Raw genomic sequence first — 21,995 nt, forward strand, 5'->3', positions numbered from 1 at the left:
ACAGATTTGAAAAAAACTTGAGGGTGGTAAATGAAGACAGAATTTTTTATTTTTGGGTGAACTGTTTCTTTAAAGTAATATAAAATATCATTAGGCTGCTATAAAACATTACAAGTCTATAAGATGTCCTCAAAATATAGTTAATGAAGGGATTTCAGCTCACAGTAGTCTGCTGTATTCTCTATATCCAATCACTCAAAACCTGGGGATTTTCCCTGTGAAAATTTCAGGCGGCTCTAATGTGGTGGGTGTGTTTGCGCTATTCGCATAATTTCTACAGTGAAGCGGGTCCTAAAACAAGATGGCAATGTGCGAATAAACTGTGCTCTCAGTGGGTGCAATTCATTCGTGGTGTAGTGAATTCTGCTTTTTTGTCTCGGAAGCATTGTTTACTAACAGACACTTTTCACTTGTAATTTTGTGTATATCATGTTGTCAAACGCACAGATAAAGGAAGCTGTCTTATCACAGTGTGAGTATTGCATGTTATGAACATTAGATTTACTGTACATCCACAGCCACATTTACATAACCACACACATTCAGTAATAAACAACATTCCCTGCCCTGATAAACAACAGGCAGTTGTGTGTATTTGTGTGTAGGCTTAACTTTACCCAGACACTGTAATTCTGCAAAAGTGTTTTAATATGTGCTATAGTCAAAAACAGGTTAGGATGCAGATGTGGAGCGCTGGTGCTCACCTGTGTGGTGGCTGTCTGGCTGACAGTTGAGCGGATTAAACTCTCATTTAGATCAATGTCTGTGTCCCTGAAGAACCCCCCACAGGGAGCGGGATGCTTAGCATCATGGACCATAGAACCCAGCTGGCTCTCACTTTACTTTTATCACTAACACACAGCTGTGGAAAACACTGGCGCTTAGCGATTCAGACTTCTATCAGTACTTGATTCATGGTATTTTTATGTACACACTAAGGCAGTGGTTCTCAAACTGGGGGCCCTGGCCCCCTGAGGGGCCCCAAGATGGCTCCGGGGGGCCACAGATTTTGTGGCATTTTATGAAATATAGAAATTTATCATGAAAAGTAAAATTCATGAAAAGTTCTCGGGTCACGGGACCGCATTCCTGACACAGACTGCCTTCATGAGCAAGTCCAAAAGTCCACTTGTCTTCATTTCTAAAAGCTTTCCCGGGTAAAACGAGTTTCCCAAGTTTGCTAATGTTCCGGCCTTACTCGCAGCCATGACGTGCAACAACTAGCGTTTGTTTGTTTGCGATTGCATTACGCATGAGCTCCGGCCCACCGAGGGCTCCAAATGGCCATCCGCGCCTGTTTCTGTGCACTACAATTTCAACAACTGTCATGTATTTATCACTTTCAGTGGAGAAGCCCTTCCCCCACATACAGTATATACCGCATATAGTGTATTTCCCATCAAATATACTAATAATTATCGAAATATGTATTTTTGCAACTCCTGGTATAGTGTTCTGCTTTTTCTTCAACTATCCATCAGCTTACTATCATGTGCCATGAACGCCTCTCTCTGAAGGGTCAGATAGAAACACATCAGGCGCTGTGATGAATAATTAGGAGAAAAGTCTTCTCATTGAAAAAGAAAACACAGTCTCATGAATAATTATGAGACACAGATGCGTCATCGATGTACAATCGTACATCGGGTTGTGACGTTGGCCCGATGAGGATTTTCAACCCGGAAGACTAAAATAGCTGCACAGAGCGTGTGCAGTTCGCCAAAAAGCTCAAAATTAACTAGTTTTCTATACTGTAATAACATGCTCGACCTGATTTTGCCAAGTGGTTGATGTCCTCAGGGCAACATATTTTGTTGACCTAAGGACAACATTTTTATAAATAAAACCTAAACCCACACCAAACCCCAACCCTAACCATAACTTACCCCTAAAACCAGAGGGAAATGATGAGTGAAAAACAATGATGGTCTAGAAGCACCTAATCCTGGTTGTAAGATTAAACTTAAAATAAACTGTAAACTTATTTCTGAAATCTGATTGGTTGATTTAAATGTTGTCCCAGGGTCAACATGATGTTGCCCTAAGGACATCAACCACTTGGCAAAAACAGGAGAGCCTAATAACTTACAGTTGCTAACATTGTTTTCTATGATGTGCAACACAACCAACTCTGTTAACATCTAAACAAATGTTGTTTAGTGCTTCGTGATGCTTTAAATTTGGTCCTACATACTAACTTCTTAAAGGTCCAGTGTATAAAATGTAGCGGCATCTAGCGGTGAGGTTGCGAATTGCAACCAACGGCTCACTCCACCCCTCCCTTTTGAAGCTGCGGACACAGAACTAAGATGTCGTCACGTTTTCGCTTCTTTGCTGACGGAAATAACGTATTTACGAAACACGCTCTGTGCAGCAGTTTGTCCGTTTAGGGCTACTGCAGAAACAACATGGGGAATTCCATACAAGGGGACCCACGGTGTAATAAAAACATAACGCTTCATTATGTAAGGTCTTTATACACCTCTGAAGACATAGTTATGTATATTATATTGCATTTTTGTCAATAGATCCTCCAAAAAAAGTACACATTGGACCTTGGACTTACAGGACAGTATCTTAATGGCAGGTGAACCTTTTAGGTTGTTTGCATTAGGAAATAAATCACCAGACTGTAAATTTGATGAATTTTGAGACTACCAATGCTCAGATATTATAAAAACAAGTATATTTTACAGTTCTGTAATATTCCTGGTATGAACATTTTGAAGCAACACTATTTACTGCATAAAAAGTCCCTCAGTATTTTATATAGCCTACCATGAAAGTCCTTCAAAAGAATTTTCCTCAGAAATTGTAACGCAGTGCTGAATTGTGTCTCATTCGACAGCGTTTCCCTCCTCTAAGCTTATCAGATTTTTATTCATTTCATTTCTCAGATGCCTCATTTACGCGGATAAATGACTGCTGATGAGTCTGCGTGTGAAAAACTATCCAGTCAGCTTGCTTAAGTGATTTGTGCTTGTGAATCTACTTTAGAGACAGATGCGTTTGGGCAGATCAGATATCCAGAATCCTCATGGCAAAACTCGATTATCTGTGCCTCATCTTTTTGACATTTAGAGCTATATTAACATAAGCATACATAGTTTTATACCTTTTCATATTTCTTATTTCATACCACACAGTCCATCTTAAAGGAAGGATGCACCCGAACTCTTTCCTTGTTGTTCCAGGACCACATGCTCTGTTGTGACGTTCTCTTTTATGCTTATATTTCCAATCTTCTGAATCCATACGATGGCTTTGTGAGTAGATTAAAATTCAAGGTCTTATTTACTATGAATTTGGACAATCATTTAGACCTTTGCTATATGACAGGCATGGTCACTATAACATTTTCTTATGTGGAAAACAACTATTTAAAAGCTTATTTAGTCATTCAGGATATTTTAAGGGCAATATACCTTGTGTATATTCAAATATGGTGCGTAAAAACTGTCTGAAGCGATTACTACCATTTGAATTGGATATTTAAATGAATTGTCTAGCAATCATGACAACGGTCATTCATCAAATGAAGATGAAATAATGTAGAGGAAGGTTTTCATAAGTATGCATGGTCAAGCAGCAATACAGTGGCCAAGTTTGAAGCATTTTCTGATTTGCATGATGTCAGTGAAACAGGCGTTGAATCAAATAACCAATCATATTCATTTTCTATAAATTCTCACCTCTGTTTATTCATGCATTTGTTAGAATTGTAAGAAAAGATAAGAGATTGAGACAGTAAGACATTTCAGTTACAGTAATAATCCTGTTTGTTTGTTTTTACACTGGATCATCCGGACTGTTTCTCTGCCTTAAACGCTTCAGTTCAGCTATAGTGAACTCCAAAGTACTGTATGTGATGACACGCTTCATTTCTGTAATCTGCTGTAATCCATTATGTTCCTGATAATTCTCTCTCTCTCTCTCTCTCTCTCTCTCTCTCTCTCTCTCTCTCTCTCTCTCTCTCTCTCTCTCTCTCTCTCTCGCTCTCTCTCTCTCTCTCTCCTGGCTGGTGTTTTTCTCTGCCAGGAACAGTGTGTGGGTGAAATTCTGTCGGAGTTTTATTTAACTGTGCATCTTACCAGAAGGGGGTCACATCTTCCTGTCATCTGGAGTCTCGACTTCCTGCCATCTTATGTTTTGACTTCTTGTCGTCTGATTAAAGAAATAATACAGTGCAGCAATACTCATTTGCATACATTATCTAGTTCAGATAACAGTTATTCATCTGCAATGCTCATTGAAGTGTTAGATTAGTGTTTTTATGATCTGGGAACAGTGTGAATGCTTGAAACAGATGTTTGCTATTGGAAGCGCTAAATTAAGTAGAATTGTCATTTAATTTCATATGGTAATACCACAAAGTACCTTGAAAATTACTGTAAAATACCATGGTAGTGCCATGGAACACACGGTATTACGATCACACAAACATTTATTTGTTTTTACCTTAATTCGAATGTTGATCATTTGCATTAATCTAAATTAGAGTGTCTGCGTTTAGTAGCATACATGCCCAAATCTTTTCCATATATGGTCTTCCACAAAATCTCATGTACAGCCATTTGTTACATTCTAAAGTTTACAGGATGTCCTTTTTAGGGTAAAAAGTACAAACTTCTTGATGATTCATGGTTTGTGCTATAAAACACTTGCACACAAATACATGCATAAACACGGTGAGTGAATGAGTGTCTTCTCTTCATGCCATGGTACCGTCATCGTACTTGTTTGTAAAGCCTTTCCAGACTTGATATCGTCTTGTAAATGCAATGCGCGTAGCTTTACGATCGTAGTCGTTTTCAATGGGTTGTTAGCAGAAATGCACGCCGCTGGCAAACTCATTCATCAAGTAGTTTGGAAAAGATGTGTTTGCGTGTATGTGTGTTAGGCTTCGGCATGAGGGCTCTTGTGTTGTATTGATTGGGTGTTGAAGAGCTGGTCTGTTAAATGTTTTACATCACATCACCATGCTAAAGAGATCCTGCTATCAACAACTGTGTGTGCGTGTGTGTTTCAGCAATAAACAGTCAAAAAAGTTGCGTAAAGTCGCTACCTGCTTTTCCATCAGACGTGCAGACATTTTCTCTGACACAAGCACTAAATCATAGCTTCCTATAGCTCAAACGATAGAGCACGGTGCTGGCAACTTCAGGGTTTGATTCAAGAAATTCAAATTGTTTGAAAACTGAATGCAGTGTGTTTTGCTTTAGAAAGAAACTGCAAAAATCTCAGCAAACAATTGTTGACACATCTTCCTTTTCCATTAAAAATCTGAAAATGTACATTTAGAAATAGACCAATTGTGCCTACAGTTTTGTTATTTTCTATTCCCCTGTTACGTACACACACACATATATATATATATATATATATATAAATAATATATAAATACACATCATATTTATCATTCAGTTCTTATTTTCATCATCTTCAAATGATTGGACGAACCTCATGCTTTTGTATGAATGCGGTACCAGCCCATGTCTTTGAGTTGTGTATACTGCATGTTGAAATGATGTTAGTCCGCTTGTTGAGTCGTGACGTAAGGAATACTGTTTCCAGTTCCAAGCCTCCGCTCATTTCTAATGAAGGATATTATTAAAACAGACGTTTATGAGCACTGTTTATTCATATCGCACATTTAAGCGAAACGTCTCCAGGCTTATGGAATCACTGACATCAATATTTTAATCATTTGTAAGTGTGGCCATTTGTGATTTTGTTATGGAGATAAAGTATGGGATCGGAGGTTTTCGGCAGTTTTACAGCACACCGTTTGTCTATATTGCATTTTATATATGCATTGTTATTTGCCTATGGCTGATAGAGCGGTTGGACCCAGAAACGGTATATGACCTTCCATTAATGGTGGTGTGATTGACACCACTTCTGTGCTTACACAAGTTCTCACTCAACTATCTGTGTTTGTTTGTTGTGTTATTAAGAGACAACGACTGTAAATCACCCCCGAGCTAAACATTCAAGCTTAGATTAAGATGACTAATTAGTCATGTAGCAGATGCTTCAATTGGAAGTGTCTTACAAAAATGTCTTACTGATTTAATTCCATCTGAGTAACTGAAGTGTCTTGCTCGAAGGCACGACGGCAGTTCTAGCACACAGTCAGAAGCTGAAAATGCAGGGAGAAATGCATTCTGGAAATCCAATGTGCATAAATGTTCCCCTCCTGGGATTCTTTAAGACAGATATCTGTAATTGCTTCCTCTTAAGATGTGGTGAAGCTATAGTTACCTCTTCTTGTACTGAGTTTTTGTGTGTTTAATTTGATGTTTTATCTGTTGCTGTGAACAGATGCACCTCTGTGACTTCACATTTCCCTCCTCTCACCGGTCAAATGACCTTAACTCACTCATCTCTCTCTCTCTTTCTCTCTCTCGCTCCCGCTTCTCCCCTCTCTCTCTCTCATACACAACACAAGCTCAGGCTTTTTGGATTCTTATTTTGTGGTCTAATTGGATCCTGATGAGACTTTTCCTCCCTTGAGTTATAATAAGTTAATGGTCTGTGAACTTCTGCTTCTTCAGTCTTGAGTCTTAGAGAAGAATTTTCTTTAATTAAGGTCAGTTAAGATCTCTTTTTTACACACTAGATGAAAACCATGGGATATTTATATGTTTCTAGTTTTCCTGCACTACAATCTATTTGATCTGACCTGTAATTCATTGAAGCCGCTCGGCGGTCGCTTTATTCAGAGGGAGAGATGCTTTATTAATCTCTGCTGTAATTGCTTGCCATTCTACAATTGCGTATTTTACAATGCAGCTAGACTTTTTGAACAATATTGGAAGATAACGATAAATTATAACAATTTACTCAAGTGTATACATTAATCGATTCATGAAAAAGTAAAATGAATTAAAGGACAAATCAGTAGTTTAATAAACATGTTTAGTCTAACTATATTTTTGACGTGTATGGATAATACACGTTGACAGAATTCGTATTTTTGAGTCAACTATCCCTTTAAGCAATCAATTTTGATTGTTATCATGTGGTGCCCACCATGGAATTTCATGAGAGAACAGATTTGTTTTGTCATTTCATGTAATATTATGTTCATCAAAGACCTACTGTCCAAAATCCTGATACGCCTGGGTAAGACACAGTGTTTGAGACCAAATGCGTTGCTCGTGTAGGTTTTATCATCTTAAATGAGCGCACAGAGGATCAATTTCACCACAACACACGGGCCTGTAAACCTTCTCTGGCAGATGGTAACATTAAGCTCAGATAAGTGTCACATTAAACTCTCTGTTTATGGTGCAGTTTTATACGTGAAATGAGCTGTGCTGCTGGAGTCTCTCTCTCTCTCTCTGTCCTTGGATCGAAGAAAAGGCGTAAGGATAGAAATGGCTGACAGCCCGGCTCTTAACAAAACACATCCTGTCTCTGACAGAGTGTGCTCTCGCCTGCTGACAAACACACATGTGCGTCACAGGTAGAAGCGTGCTGGTATTGACACGGAGATGCCATCGTGGCACAGAAATGTTGTTGGATCACATCAAAATTGTGACAGAGCTGCACTTTTAGTCAGAATACACAACACCGAGTTAAACGAACCATTCTAATGCACCAAACCCTTTTTTAATATGTATCATTGAACTGTGTCGTTTGTTTGTGTTCTGTACAAGTTTGTTAACTAACGGTACTGTTTAGCACGTTGACAAAATGTTTATATGCTCTCCTACTTGTAAGTTGCTTTGAATGAAAGCGGCTGCCAAACGAATACATGTAATGTAAATGTAATATAGTAAAAACGAAATTTGATCAGACTGAACGGCAGTGTAAACTTTCAATAATGATTTAGTCCCCCCCTCCTCCTCTACCGTCACTCATCAATACTCTCATATAACTGTGCTGTGATGTTCAGCTGTCAGGTTTTTTAGTATAGTCATATGCGTTTTGATTTTTTTATACATTTCTCCAAAGATTTCTCGCACTTGCATCAGATTTAAAAATATTTACCAGAGAGTGACTCACTCCTTTTGTGTCTACACCGCACCATCTGCTTCCTTCTAAAAGAGCAGAAAACACAATAATCAGTATGACTGCGTGATGCATGCGCAGATTGGTGCTGGAGGTCATGTGTCTGTGCCTGCATGAGGTCAGAGTTGTGCTTTACTTTGTGATTGCCACTGCTAAACATAATTACCGTAATTACTGTACAGTAAGTACTGTACTGAAAACTGTCCTTCTGTTACGTCGTCATCTCCCACACCGAAATTTCTGGAGCAAAGAGCTGATATTGCAGAAGTTGTCTGTAGCGGTTGAATGGATGTTGAATCAATGAAAAACCCATGCAGATTTGCTGTATGGCCATATATGACATGCAGTACATGACAAATTGTAGTTTGTATATGTGGACACCTGAAATTTGTATTTCTCCTTGATTGTGTGTCTTAAATGTTTCTACTAAAATTGCTTGGGACAGAAATAAGACAATTGTTCAAAATAAAAGAATATGTAGGTATAAAACGAATGTAGATCGTAGATCAGGATTTAGATCAATTTGATGAGAAATGTTTGAGGAAATATTGAAATCGACATTAATCTCTGCTTACTTTGTGACATTGTTGAGATCTCTTTTGAAAAGGAGACATTTGTGACAGAGCTGTGGTGTAGAGGTGGTGCACATGCTCCAGACATATACGAGCCATTGGCTCACAGGAACCCGGGTTTAAGCCACACCTGGGTCATGTCCTGGTCCCACTTCCCCTCTTTTTCAACCCTGTTCTCCTGTCTGCTCCTATGTGAGATTAGATCCTCTGTATTTGTGAGATTGCCCAAAGGAATATTTTTTTCAGAAGAAATATCTGAGACGCAGGACACTTTCCATTTGCTCTTCATTCAAACTTATTGATGTCTAGGAGAAATAACTGAGATGCTAAAAAGATGCTCGCAAAGGATGGTCGTTATAAAATTGTATTCTCTCTCTCAGGTGAGCACCTGCGGGTTTGCCCTCAAAGTTACACCTGCTGCACAACTGGGATGGAGGAGAATCTTCTGAACCTGAGCAGACGCGAGTTTGAGACTCAGGTCAAAGAGTCTGGACGCACTTTACAGGCATCCATCAGCGGCCAGTACAAAAGCTTTGATGGTGAGTTACAGCTGAGGAGACGTTCTGTGTATGAACGTGTCTGGAAACTGATTCTTGATCATACGTGGCTTTGCAACAAACTGACCACTGGATTTATTTTACTGCATTTGTTTGGTTAAAATTGAAAGAAAAGTATCCCGTTGATAAATTTGGCTTTCACATCTGGCTTGTTGTAAATGAAATATTTTTGATAGCTTTGTTAATAATTTGTCGAATGTCATGTTTTTCATATTTTGATACATGAATAAATGTATAAGTCATAAGTCCACATGGAGTCTGCACCAACAGCTTTCTCAACAGATTTTTAAATTGGTGCATCCATCATTTCACAAACTGTTATAAATCCTCTGTCTCCGTTATTGTTTATTAAATATGTTGTCCAGTTTGATGAATGCTTTCCGCTACCCTCCTGCTGAGAACCTATACATTTTTAAGAACTTGTATAATATAAAACATATTATATAAATGTTTAGCAAAATTTTCTAGACATGCCCCAAGAATCAGCTCAGAAAGCTCAGAAATATTTTTCACAGATGCTGTCATAATGTGCTCATGCTTGTGAGATAATGCCCGTGATCATTTCGAATGGTCTCATTTTAGCAGCTTTGTTTCCAGGAGTTTAATATACTATACAGAACAACTGTTATTCGAAGGAGTGCGGAAAATCATTTTTAATGTGATATGGCTTGTTTACCATAGCAGATTCTTCTCTCAGTATGTTTATTGATATTCATGTAGATGACAGTTGCAGTGATTTATGGTAATCAGAGTTTAGGGAGATTTGATCAGCGTTCTGGTGCCGTTGATGCTGCAGGGTGTAGCTTTGTGCTTATCTGTACAGTCGACCAGACCTGTGCTTTATATCTAAGAGTGGCTTTGATAAAACCTCCTGACAGCGTCAGACAGATGCGTGTGTGTGTGTGTGTGTGTGTGTGTGTGTGTGTGTACAGTATCAGTGTACAATCTGCCTTACACACAATTCAGCTACAAACTGTTTACCTGAGCCATTATGTGTGGAGAAAGAGAGATTTTTTTATTTGAAAATATTCCTGATGACAAGACAAACTATTTAGACTTCAGAAATTTGGAGTTACGTATACCAAAGTTCCTTTAAGAACGTTGCAGCACTTGCTAGCCATGTCTGTCTCCAGGCCATATCTGTGTCATACAAGAACCAGTCCGTTTTGATTAGATGTGTCTGTTATAAAACAAATGTTCTATCAAATCAACGCATGCTTTATATCAGTAGTTCTCAAACCTTTTTGCTGTAAGGCACCCTTTGTGTGGTGAGTACATTTAGTGTCCGGATGATGGGGTGCAGGTGTGAAAGACAGTGAGGGACAGGTGACGGTCACTGATGAGGGAGCGTGGCAAAAGGACATTCTGGGGCAAAAACGGGGAAAACAGGCAAGGGACCGACGGAAGTGTCACACTAGCTCAACCGCTAGATGTCAATGTCCCATGCGTTTTCTTTACTACAGGACCCATTCAACAAATTGCTTATTTTTATAAAATTAACATACAACAAAAATTCAACAAATCGTTTACTTAATACAATTATTACGGTATACAATAAATAATCATGTAAATTAATAATAACACGAATTAAATTAAATACAAATTGTTATTTTATTAGACTCTAGCCAGACCAATAAACAAACACAGACTGGAAGTTAACTGCACTCCAGGCATGCATGTCCAATGAAACGGTCTATACAACGCTGGAACATCAATTCTTTTGTTTGGTGGTCTTATTTTTGATGTTTGATTGCAAAAAATATATGATACATTTCTATAATTCATAAACTAACACAAAATCTGTGGTCCCCTGGATCTATCTTGGGGGCCACGGCTCCCAGTTTGAGAACCTCTGCTTTATAAGATCTGCATAGATGTTAATCTGTTTTGTGTGTGCTTTCATAATTGTGACCCTGCCTGTGAAATCCAGGCTAAGGTCATGTGTAATGCGTGTTGTATATGCATGTCACCATAAACTCAAATATATATATATATATATTACAAGGAAAATGAAGACTATTACTTTTTATATTACTGTAATGTGAAAAAATAAATGAAATAACATGATTATATTTCCAATGCTGGATGATTGTGTTATTGTCATGAGTTCATTAGTAATTCTGTCTTTGTGGTCCTGTACCTCTAAACTCAAATGCCGGTATACTGTAGGGCTTTAAATCTGTGTGCCAGCTTACCTCCTGGAATGTGTACAAACACAATCTGTGGTGTGTTTGAGGTGAGGATTTGTGGGCTGTGATTATTTTAATTACTAATATAATATAAGTACTGTGGCAGAGAGAGAGAATCTGGTCACAGACTGTGAGTGTGTGCCGTGTGTGTGCGCGTGCGTGCACGTGTGTGTTTCCCAGCACGAATTACACTTGGCACAGTGTGAATGCGTGTGTGTGTGCACACGTGTGTGTGTGTGTGTGGGGGGGTGCGTGGGTGCGCGTGTGTTTTTCCCAGCATGAATTACACTTGGCACAGTGTGAATCTATGATGGATAATACCCAGCCTGTGTGTGTGTGTGTGTGTGTGTGTGTGCACGTGTGCGTGCGTGTTGAAAAATATTGACACCCCTGCAGTTTTTTACATTTGTAGAACCTCTCTGTATGTCTGGTCTGCTTTGATCGGTTGTGTTTCTATCTTAATAGCTGTCTGTCTGTCTGTCCATCTGTCTGTCTCTCTGTATCTCAGTCTATCTGTCTGTCTATGAATTAGTCTACCTGTCTGTCTGTATACAGTATATGTATGTGTCTCTCTGTGTCTTTCTGTCTCTGTCTGTCTGTCTGTCTTTCTATCTTTCTTTGTACGTCTGTGTCTCTTCCCAGCTGTCTGTCTGTCCGTCTGTCTGCCTGCCTCTCTATCTGTCTGTCTTTTTGTGTGTATCTCTTTGTCTCCACCTATCTTTTTATCCGACTGTCCCAATCCATGTCTGTCTATCTACCTGTCTGTCTTTATATTTGTCTCTCTCTCTCTGTTTGTCTGTCTCTATCCAGCTGTCTATCTGTCTGTCTATATTTCTTTTGTCTGTCTTTCTGTCTGTCTGTCAGTATGTCTCCAATTGTCTGTCTGTCTGTCTGTCTGTCTGACTGACTGTCTGTCCATCTTTCTCTCCGCCTGCTTGTCTGTCTATCTCTCTCTCTGTACATTTGTTTCTCTATCAAGCTGTCTTTCTGTCGCATTCTGTCTGTCTGCTCACATGGCTGTCTATCTTTCCATCCATCCATCTCATGTCTGTCTGTATGTCTGTGTCATACCACACTTAAATCTTGTAATCTTACTGTACACACACCCTCCTCCTCTCAGGCGTGTGTGTGTGTGTGTGTGTGTGTGTGTATAGTTGTTGAAAGGCTTTTCTTCAGGATCAGAGATAAAGGTATGTTCAAGGATAATAAGCTGTTATGAGTGTGGTTTAGGAGGTTAAATATGCCTGTCAGTGTGCGTGTGCGTGTGTATGTTATGGGTGTGTGTTGGATATTGGATTCTATTGAAGGGTGAGGAAATATTCAGTGGTATTTAGGAATGTATAAGGAGCGGCTGTAGGGGGTGTTTTCTGAGAGAAACACACACGCGTTTATCTAGCTGTCAAAATAGGGACATATCATGGACTTCTGTTGTTTTTAAATACATCTAACTGTAATTGCCACAGACTAAATACTAACCAACACCTTTTTGCATAAGAGAAAGCTTTTTGCATTGTATAATAAAAACATTTACTTAATTCGTATTATTTTTAGTTCAGTAAAATAAATAAAATGACTGGTTTCATTTAAAAAAAAGATAAAAATGTTATTCGATCACATTGTTAAATGTATGACTCATGGGTCATGTTAGCAGTTTAATTCCTGATGATTGCAGATGAATGAATGACACTTTTCACATTTATTATAACCGTCCTGCAGTGTTGTTATAACTCTTTCGGGTGCTGGGCAGTTCAAATGCTGATATAATAAAATAATATTTTCAATTAAGCAGAATCATCCAGGAAAAATAAATTCCTGTTGAAAGTCATCTCTGATGATGTCATCGTTGACGACACATGCCAAACAAAGTCTTACATGTACTGTATGTCAGACTTCATACTGTTGTTACTGGTGGAGTTTATTACTATGTTCCTCTTACTGTGATACATCAATACATTTTATAGCATCTCTATAATTCAGTTATCATATAAATATGTAATCATAGGCATGTAGATGCACCTGTGTACACCTGTGGAGATTGAATTTGTGCTGGTGACACACATGTAACTAAGAGCAGATTTGCTGAGATTCAGGCCACAGCTGCTTCTGCCGAGTATGAATCTGATTTAAGACCGTTCAGATGGATTATATAGGCCCTTCTAAAGTAGAGCACACACACAAGACTTCTACAGAGATCCTCTGGGCTTGAGATAATAAGACTCCTGAAGTTCTTAAAGTTTACAAAGTCATGGCCTATTATATTATAACTATTGGTATTATAGAATCAGAATCAGAAAGAGCTTTATTGCCGAGTATGTTTGCACATACAAGGAATTTGTTTTGGTGACGGGAGCATCCAGAACACAGAAACAGCAACAACAGTACACAGAGACCATAACACAATAGAATACAGTACACAATGATTTAAATAAGGGCCTATGGGTATAAAAAATTAAGAAATACAATACAATAAACATAAGATAAAGATATAGAGAGTAAAGCTATGTGTGTATGTAAATATGTACAAGTAAAAAATAAGAATAGACTATTGTAGTACAAGGTATGTGCTATATACAGCAGAATGAATGACATATAATTTACAGAAAAAGTTGTATAACAAATAGATAGTGTATTATCTGGAGGATAGAATTAATATTGCACTTAATTATTATTGCACAGAGTTATTAATTGCACGGTGTGTAAAAACATTGAACTGTTCAAGAGGTAGATGGCCTGAGGGAAGAAGCTGTTTTTGTGTCTGGTTGTTTTGGTGCTCAGTGCTCTGCAGCATTGTGAAGAGATGATGGCTTGGATGTGAGAGGTCCAGGGTGATTTTCTGAGCCCTTTTCCTCTCTCTGGATGTATACAGTTCTTGGAGGGTGGGCAGGGGAGCACCAATGATCTTCTCAGCAGTCCGAACCGTCCTCTGTAGTCTTCTGATGTCTGACTTTGTGGCTGAGCCAAACCAGACAGTGATGGATGTGCAGAGGACAGACTCTATGACAGCTGAGTAAAACTGTTTTAATAGAGTTTGTGGTAGGTTGAACTTCTTCAGCTGATGTAAGAAGTACAACCTTTGCTGGGCTTTTTTAGCAATGGAGCCAATGTGATTGTCCCACTTCAGGTTCTGAGAGATGGTGGTGCCCAGGAACCTGAATGACTCCACTGCTGCCACAGTGCTGTTCATGATGGTGAGAGGGGGGAGTGCAGGGGGGTTTCTCCTGAAGTCCACAATCGTCTCCACTGTTTTAAGCGTGTTCAGCTCCAAGTTGTTATGACTGCACCAGACAGCCAGCTGCTCAGCCTCCTGTCTGTACGCAGACTCATCACCATCCTGGATGAGGCCAATGAGTGTGGTGTCGTCTGCGAACTTCAGAAGTCTGACAGAAGGGTCCTGGGCAGTGCAGTCATTTGTGTACAGGGAGAAGAGCAGTGGGGAGAGAACGCACCCCTGGGGGGCGCCAGTGCTGATTGTGCGGGTGCTGGATGTGAGTTTCCCCATTCTCACTAACTGCTGCCTGTCTGTCAGAAAGCTGGTGATCCACTGACAGATAGAGCCAGGAACAGATAGCTGGGTTAACTTTGTCTGGAGCAGTGATGGGATGATGGTGTTGAAAGCGGAGCTGAAGTCCACAAACAGGATCCTCACATAGGTCCCTGGTCTATCCAGATGTTTCAGGACAAAATGCAGCCCCATGTTAACTGCATCCTCAACAGACCTGTTTGCTCTGTAGGCAAACTGCAGGGGGTCCAGTAAGGGTTCTGTGATGTCCTTCAGATAAGCCAGTACCAGTCTCTCGAATGACTTCATGACCACAGATGTGAGAGCGACGGGTCTGTAGTCATTCAGTCCTGTGATTTTGGGTTTCTTTGGGATGGGGATTATGGTGGAGCGCTTGAAACAGGAAGGAACTGTGCACAGCTCCAGTGATCTGTTGAAGATCTGTGAGAAGATGAAGGCCAGTTGAATAGCACAGCTTTTAAGACAGGCTGGGTAGATACCACCTGGGCCTGGTGCTTTTCTTGTCTTTTGTTTCCTAAAGACTCGGCACACATCCTCCTCACTGATCTGAAGTGCAGGAGGTGGGGTGACTGAATGTGATAGGTGTTGTGTAGAGAGAATGTCAGAAATGGTGTGAGGTGTAAAGTTAGCATTTTCAAATCTGCAGTAAAAGTCATTCAGATCATTGACCAGGTGTTGATTGCCTGCAAAATTGGGGGATGGTGGCTTGTAGTTGGTGATGTCTTTAAGGCTTTTCCACACAGACGCAGGGTCGTTGGCTGAAAACCGGTTTTCCAACTTTTTAGAGTAGTTTCTCTTAGCCACTCTGATCTCCTTTGTCAGTGTGTTCCTAGCCTGCTTGTACAAGACTTTGTCCCCTTTTCTGTAGGCATCCTCCTTGGCTTGGCGAATCTGTCTGAGTTTTGCTGAGAATATTATATAGTATTATAGTATTATAACTAGTGGTATTATAACTCCGACTGCGTTATTCTTCAAGAAGAAAACCATATTCAGTTAGGATTCCTTGTTGAGGGTGAGTAAAACAGGGGGAAATTTTGATTTGATAGTAATGTATCCCCTTAATTCAGCCATTAAAGCACCTTTTAAAAATGCAGTTAAAAAAGTTGAGTTCTTTCTCCATCTCTCTCGCCCTCTTACTCTCTTGTGTTAACTGTCCAGTGTATTTTGTTTCCATGCCACTGATATCATTACATCCACACTCCTGTCAGAGAGATGGATGAAGGAAAGAGAACAAGAGACAGAGGGATGTAGCAAGGGGTGCATGGGTCAAGAACAGAAGTGTGTGTCATGAACAAAGCAGCACTGACCTTTATCTTCATCATCTCACATCCCATGTGCACCTGTGGTCACCTGTGTGAACGTGAGGATAACTGAATTCATACATCTAGTATTATTATTATTAATTGGGCTCAGTTGGTTAAAAGTGATGAAAAAATGGTTTATTAGTTCATTATGTTGTATTTGAAACACACAGCTCTAATTCTGACGTTATTTCTACATTGCAGCCCTGTTTTGACATTGAAAGTTTGTACTGTGATACAAGTTCTGCAGTAGAGTGCCACACTCTTTTAGTATCCATTAGAACTCTACAAAACATACTGTGGCAAGACTTACATTTCCTTTTAATCATCCTATATTCAAAAGAATACATTTAAATGCTTTTAGAATGAAAATAATCAGTAATATGTGTTTAAGTGCTGTGTGCATTTCTGAAGGTAACACAAGACCTTGGAGCTCCTGAGATGGAGGTATAGTACACATGGTTTTATTGAAATGGAAAAATGAATGAAAGAGAAGGAAAACTGCCCGTTGATGAGTGATGAGAGAAAAAAGGTAACGTCCTCATTAATACACAAAATATAATGATTTTGTTCAATAAGATTGCTTTTATTTTGAAATATAGCCAACTTGCCAACAGCAGTGGTTCAAAGCACATTTTCGTACGTCATCTGTACGTTTTGACTAAAAATGTTTGACCTTGTTATACGTGCTGTGATGTCATAAAATGAGCTAACGTGTTTGGTCATTTCAGAAGGATGATTAATGTCAACTTCATCAAATGTAGAACACAATAAGATCATATTTAAAACACACGGCCCTGTATTTCATAATGAAAGTATTAGTGCAGACATAATATTACTGGTGTAGAGATGATCTCTGCGCACACACACACACTGTATGTTTTGGAAATAATAATTTAGACCCGATTTGTTTTGCAATATCATTTTAGTGTATCTGATGTGTGCGTGATTATATAATGTACCTCCATATATGTACGAAAGAATTAACCCTCCTCTATTGTATACTGATATATAATGTATCATGGTACAGTAGTTTCACTGTAGTTTAATGTGTCATTTATTTGTATAAGCATGTAATGAAGCAACAGGCAAATTAAAATCCTGTACATAAACATGCAGGATATCCTCAAACTATACACAAAACACAAACACATACACAATGCACCCTGAACAAAACACATGCAAGGGCCGTTTACACTGACTGTGATTTGCAACAACAAAGCCATGAAGTCATTTATTATTAATGAGAGATGGTAATTCAATGTGACATTGCATTAATGCAGACAGAGCTTCTTTGATCCGCCTAGCTGTGTATTGCTTTCATGTATGAACCAGAGTTATTATAGTTTTGTTTTACATTTATTGTATATTTATACAGTATATCTTTATTATAGTTGTATTGTAGTTGACCCCTGTTCTTTATTTATTCTTTATATTGATATATATAGTATATTTATTTTTATTTCAGTTTTTATTTTCTAGTATATAGGGCTGTCAAATGATTAATAATCGCATCCAGAATAAAAGTTTGTGTTTACATAATACTGTATATGTCTGTGTAATGTGCATATTAATTTTATATTTATAAACACATAAACATACACATATATGTATTAACATTAAGGAAATATTAAGATGTATTTATTTATATTTACCAAATATGTATTTGTATATGTAATTGAAAATATATATGAACTTTTATTAATTATTTTATTTTTAATTTTTCTTAAATATATACTTGTTTTTGTATGTGTTTATAAATACAAAATTAATATGCACAGTACACAGACATAAATTACGTAAACACAAATTTTTATTCTGGATGCGATTAATCTTTTGACAGCCCTATTTTCTAGTTTTCAGTTAATCGTTTTAGTGCTTCAGCTTAAACTTCTTATCGCTGAGGCAAACATTTCCAATTTTTGTTTGGTTTTAGTTTTTCAAATATTTTGGCCAATATTTAATTTGATTTCAATTAAAACAAAACTTAAAAGCGTCTGCTTAAAATGACTAAATGTAATTAACAGAAATGTTTTAATAGTTTTAGTAACTATGATAACCTTTGTAAGGGGCTGTGTCCACCAATTGGCATCCGGCGCAAGGTGTGTTTTTTCAATTGATTCCAAGAGAAACGCAGCGTTTTTTGAAAACGCTAGCAGCTGGCGTTCTTTTCCGCAGGCTCAGCGCCAGCGCTCTGCACTTCATAGTAACCAACGCTCCTACGCTTGAAAAAAAAATGCCATTCAAGCGCCCACTTCCGTCGTTTTCAGCCAGCGCCTGGCATTTTCAGTCACATAAAAGCGCATCAGTGGATCTGGAGCCTAAGAATGCTCACAGTACCTTCATAATCCATAGTGTAATTTATGTTCTCCTGTGTGTTTGCAGATTATTTCTTGCAGCTGTTAAATCGTTCTGAAGCATCTCTCCAAAGCTCCTTCCAGACCGGGTTTGGACCTCTCTTCTCGCAGGTGGCAAAGGTGTTTCAAGATCTGTACTCGGACCTACGGAGGTACTACAGAGGGACCAAAGTCAATCTGGAGGAGGCGCTGAACGAATTCTGGGCCCATCTGCTAGAACGGCTCTTTAAAGCTTTAAACCCTCAGTACAGCATCGGAGAAGAATATCTGGAGTGTGTAGCCAAGCAGTCGGAAACTCTGAAGCCCTTTGGAGACACACCCAAGGAGCTCAAGATCAAAGTCATGCGTACAGTTATTGCTGCCAGGACCTTCTTGCAGGGACTGGTGATCAGCGGTGAAGCACTACGGAAGGTTTCGCAGGTAGGAGAACTTCTTATACTTTTTCTAACACATTTTGTTTCATTAACAACATTGGTTTGGCTTGGTCAATTCAATTTAAATGGGAGCCTGTATGAAAATGGTAAAATGTTGCTGATCGGCCATGGTTTTCTTCAGCCTTTATTGAGGATTGATAAATTATAGTCCTCTGGAAACATTGCACTGTGCATTGCGATAATTACTCGGTATAAAAGGACATGCAACACTTTTCCTCCTCAGAATTCATCGCATTCATAATATGCACCTGTGGCACTACACAGCCACATAACTCCTTCAAACTTGCGTGTTCAAACTTTGAGGTTAAACGTGTAGGATCATTGCATTGGAAAAATAAGACACATAATGAATTCCCTGAGGCTTCAGAAATCAATGTACATAAACACACATCTACACAGACTCGGTGAAATAAAAGCAATTGCCTGTCCAATTAATACTTACATTATTGGTTGAGATTCTCTCATTGTACAGGCCATTCAGTTCTTGAAATCTAATTAAAATACTTTCATTTTTTAACATTTGAAGGTTGAATACGTACATGTAACCTGAAATGTAGCAGCAAGGATGTTGGGGAGTTACTGTTAGTGTACTTAAATACTTATTTCTTCAAGACCGATACGGGTTCTTTGTTGTTCATCTGTTTGTTTTAAATAATTGCTCTTCGCTTTTCACTGTGTTTTTCTTTCCCACACCTTTTTTCCATCTCACTCTTCGCACAGGAGGGAACTTACTCTGCTTCTGACCCCTTCAGAATAAGTCAAGGTTGACAACAGAGATACAGCCGGCACTGCATATTGAAAAGGGCACTGTGTGTGTGTGAGGATGGGGAAATGATTGATTTGGCAGTTCCAGCCTTTTTTCCAGGTTCATTCTGTATGTTGTTTTAAAGATAGCTTCCTTTTTTTCAGGCAGTAGACAGCAAGGTAGCTCACTACGTTTTGGAACAAAGACATGGTGTGTGTTTTCATGTGTGAATGTGGGCGCACGTGCCAACATTTTACTTTTGTGCCTTATGCCTGTTCAGAAGGTTTGGTTAAACATACTGGGGGGAATTCACTAAAAATAGTGCCGTTTATTTGAACATACCTTATGCATTGCTTTAGCAGCTGACTTGCTGAAGGGATTGTGCATCAGGTAGAGGTGCAAACTTGCCAATGAAATCTGTACTAAACACAATTTGCATGGTGCAATTCCCAATAGCTTGAGCCTGGATGTGAGCGTTCGCTTGTGAAGGTGCAACAGACCACCGAGATCTGCCATATTTGACACGGGCACATTAAGCACAAAGATGGTGTAATTGTTAAAGGTCCAGTGTGTAGTTTTTTTGGATGATCTATTGACAGAAATGCAATATAATATACATAACTATGTCTTCAGAGGTGTATAAAGACCTTACATAATGAAGCGTTATGTTTTTATTACCTTAGAATGAGCTATTTCTATCTACATACACCGCGGGTCTCATCATGTTATCACAATATCCCTTAACAGACAAAACTGCTCTGCAAAACGTGTTTCATAAATACACTATCTCCTTGGGTAAAGAAGCTAAGTCCTGTGAGAGCCGCCGTAGTGCTTCGAAAAGGTGGGATGGAGTGAACCGTTGCAATTCTCAACCTCATCACTAGATGCCGCTAAAATTTCCACATTGCCCCTTTAAAGGGATAGTTAACCCAAAAATGTAAATTATTTCATCTTTTACTTATCTTTATGTTATTTCAAACCTGTGTGACTTTCTTTCCTTTGCAGAACACAACAGAAGATATTTTGAAGAACACTGGTAACCAAAAAACATTTGAATAACATAAACGATGACAGAATTCTGATTGTTGGGTCAACTGTCCCTTTAAGTAAATTTCAGTGTCAATAACCCTAACATCCTTTTTATTTCTCTATGTTAGAAATCGGATGTCCAGCAGTACCCTTAGCTCCCATTTCTTTATATTCTCTATTCTATTACGTAAATGTTCTATCAATCCTTCATTCTTTTCTATTCTATCATGTCCGCAATCACAATTTAGTTCATGACTCATTTTGTTCGCCAATGCCCTTAAAAACTTGCAAACATATTCAGGAGCAGAACAAGCTGCGCTGTCTGCCTGTTCTCCTGTTTGTGAGTTTCACATTCACGAACGCCCTGTGGAGCGGAGCGGATCGTCTCTCCATTTCTCCCGTCCTGTCATATAGTTTGAAGATGAAGGAAGAGAGATTTTAGGAGGAGAAACCGTATTATGGGAGTATTAGCTTCAAATAAAGGAAGGAAATGAGGAATGAAAAAGAGATGAAGCCCAGCTGGTCTGTCCTCCTCTGCTCTCCGGTCGCTCCTGTGTTGTATTCATTCTTATTAAGGACAGCGTGCGCTCCGCGCGTCCTCATAAGTAGGCCACGCGCCAGACATCTTTCTCTGCACACTTTGAGGAAGGCAGCCATATTTCTTACTAATTACTAAATAGAGATTCTTTTGAAAAACACATCTAGACCTCATGCGAGTAGTAAATATGATACACCGAATGTCAAAAACGTGATTTATTACCCCTAATTTATCACCCCCTGCCGAGTTTATGATTATGACCTTTGACCGTACATCCTATGTACATTTATGAACCCTTTGTTGTTTGTTCAGGAAAACAGGTTATAATGTCCAGGCCTCGTTGTTTCACACACCCCCCTTCTTTGCAGTAGAGATAAGGATTTGGTTTGAGAATGCTTGGTCTTTGACCTCCTGTGAATGAAAGCAACAAAAGATGCGTTAAAGAAAATAAGAAGCACTGATGTTAAATAAAATAGCTAAATAGTGATTAAATGAAATAAGATAAAAGATTCAGGTTTTAAGTTGAAAAAGAATGTGTCTGAGTTGGTTTTCAGAATGCTTGGTTTTTGACCTCCTGTGAATGATGCAATACAAGATGAGTTAAAGAAATAATTAGCACTGATGTTAAATAAAATAAATAGTGATTCAATGAAGTATGATAAAATAGACAGATCCAGCTTTTAAGTTTTAAAAAGAACTTGCCTGTGTTGTAGGGTGATGCATGCAGTCAGTTG

At 38.8% G+C, this 21,995-nt stretch overlaps 1 protein-coding gene across 1 annotated transcript in view; it reads left to right on the forward strand.

The window, feature by feature from the left end:
* The window catches only part of gpc1b (glypican 1b), a 71,238-nt gene that overhangs the window by 30,488 nt on the left and 18,755 nt on the right, over positions 1-21,995 (forward strand). Inside the window, exons 2-3 of the mRNA XM_057334188.1 lie at positions 8,972-9,130; positions 18,544-18,935. Coding sequence (XP_057190171.1) covers positions 8,972-9,130; positions 18,544-18,935 — 551 coding nt within the window. The remainder of the gene's footprint in view (positions 1-8,971; positions 9,131-18,543; positions 18,936-21,995) is intronic.

The sequence above is a fragment of the Triplophysa rosa genome, linkage group LG5 (assembly GCF_024868665.1).
Source record: "Triplophysa rosa linkage group LG5, Trosa_1v2, whole genome shotgun sequence".
NCBI lineage: Eukaryota > Metazoa > Chordata > Actinopteri > Cypriniformes > Nemacheilidae > Triplophysa > Triplophysa rosa.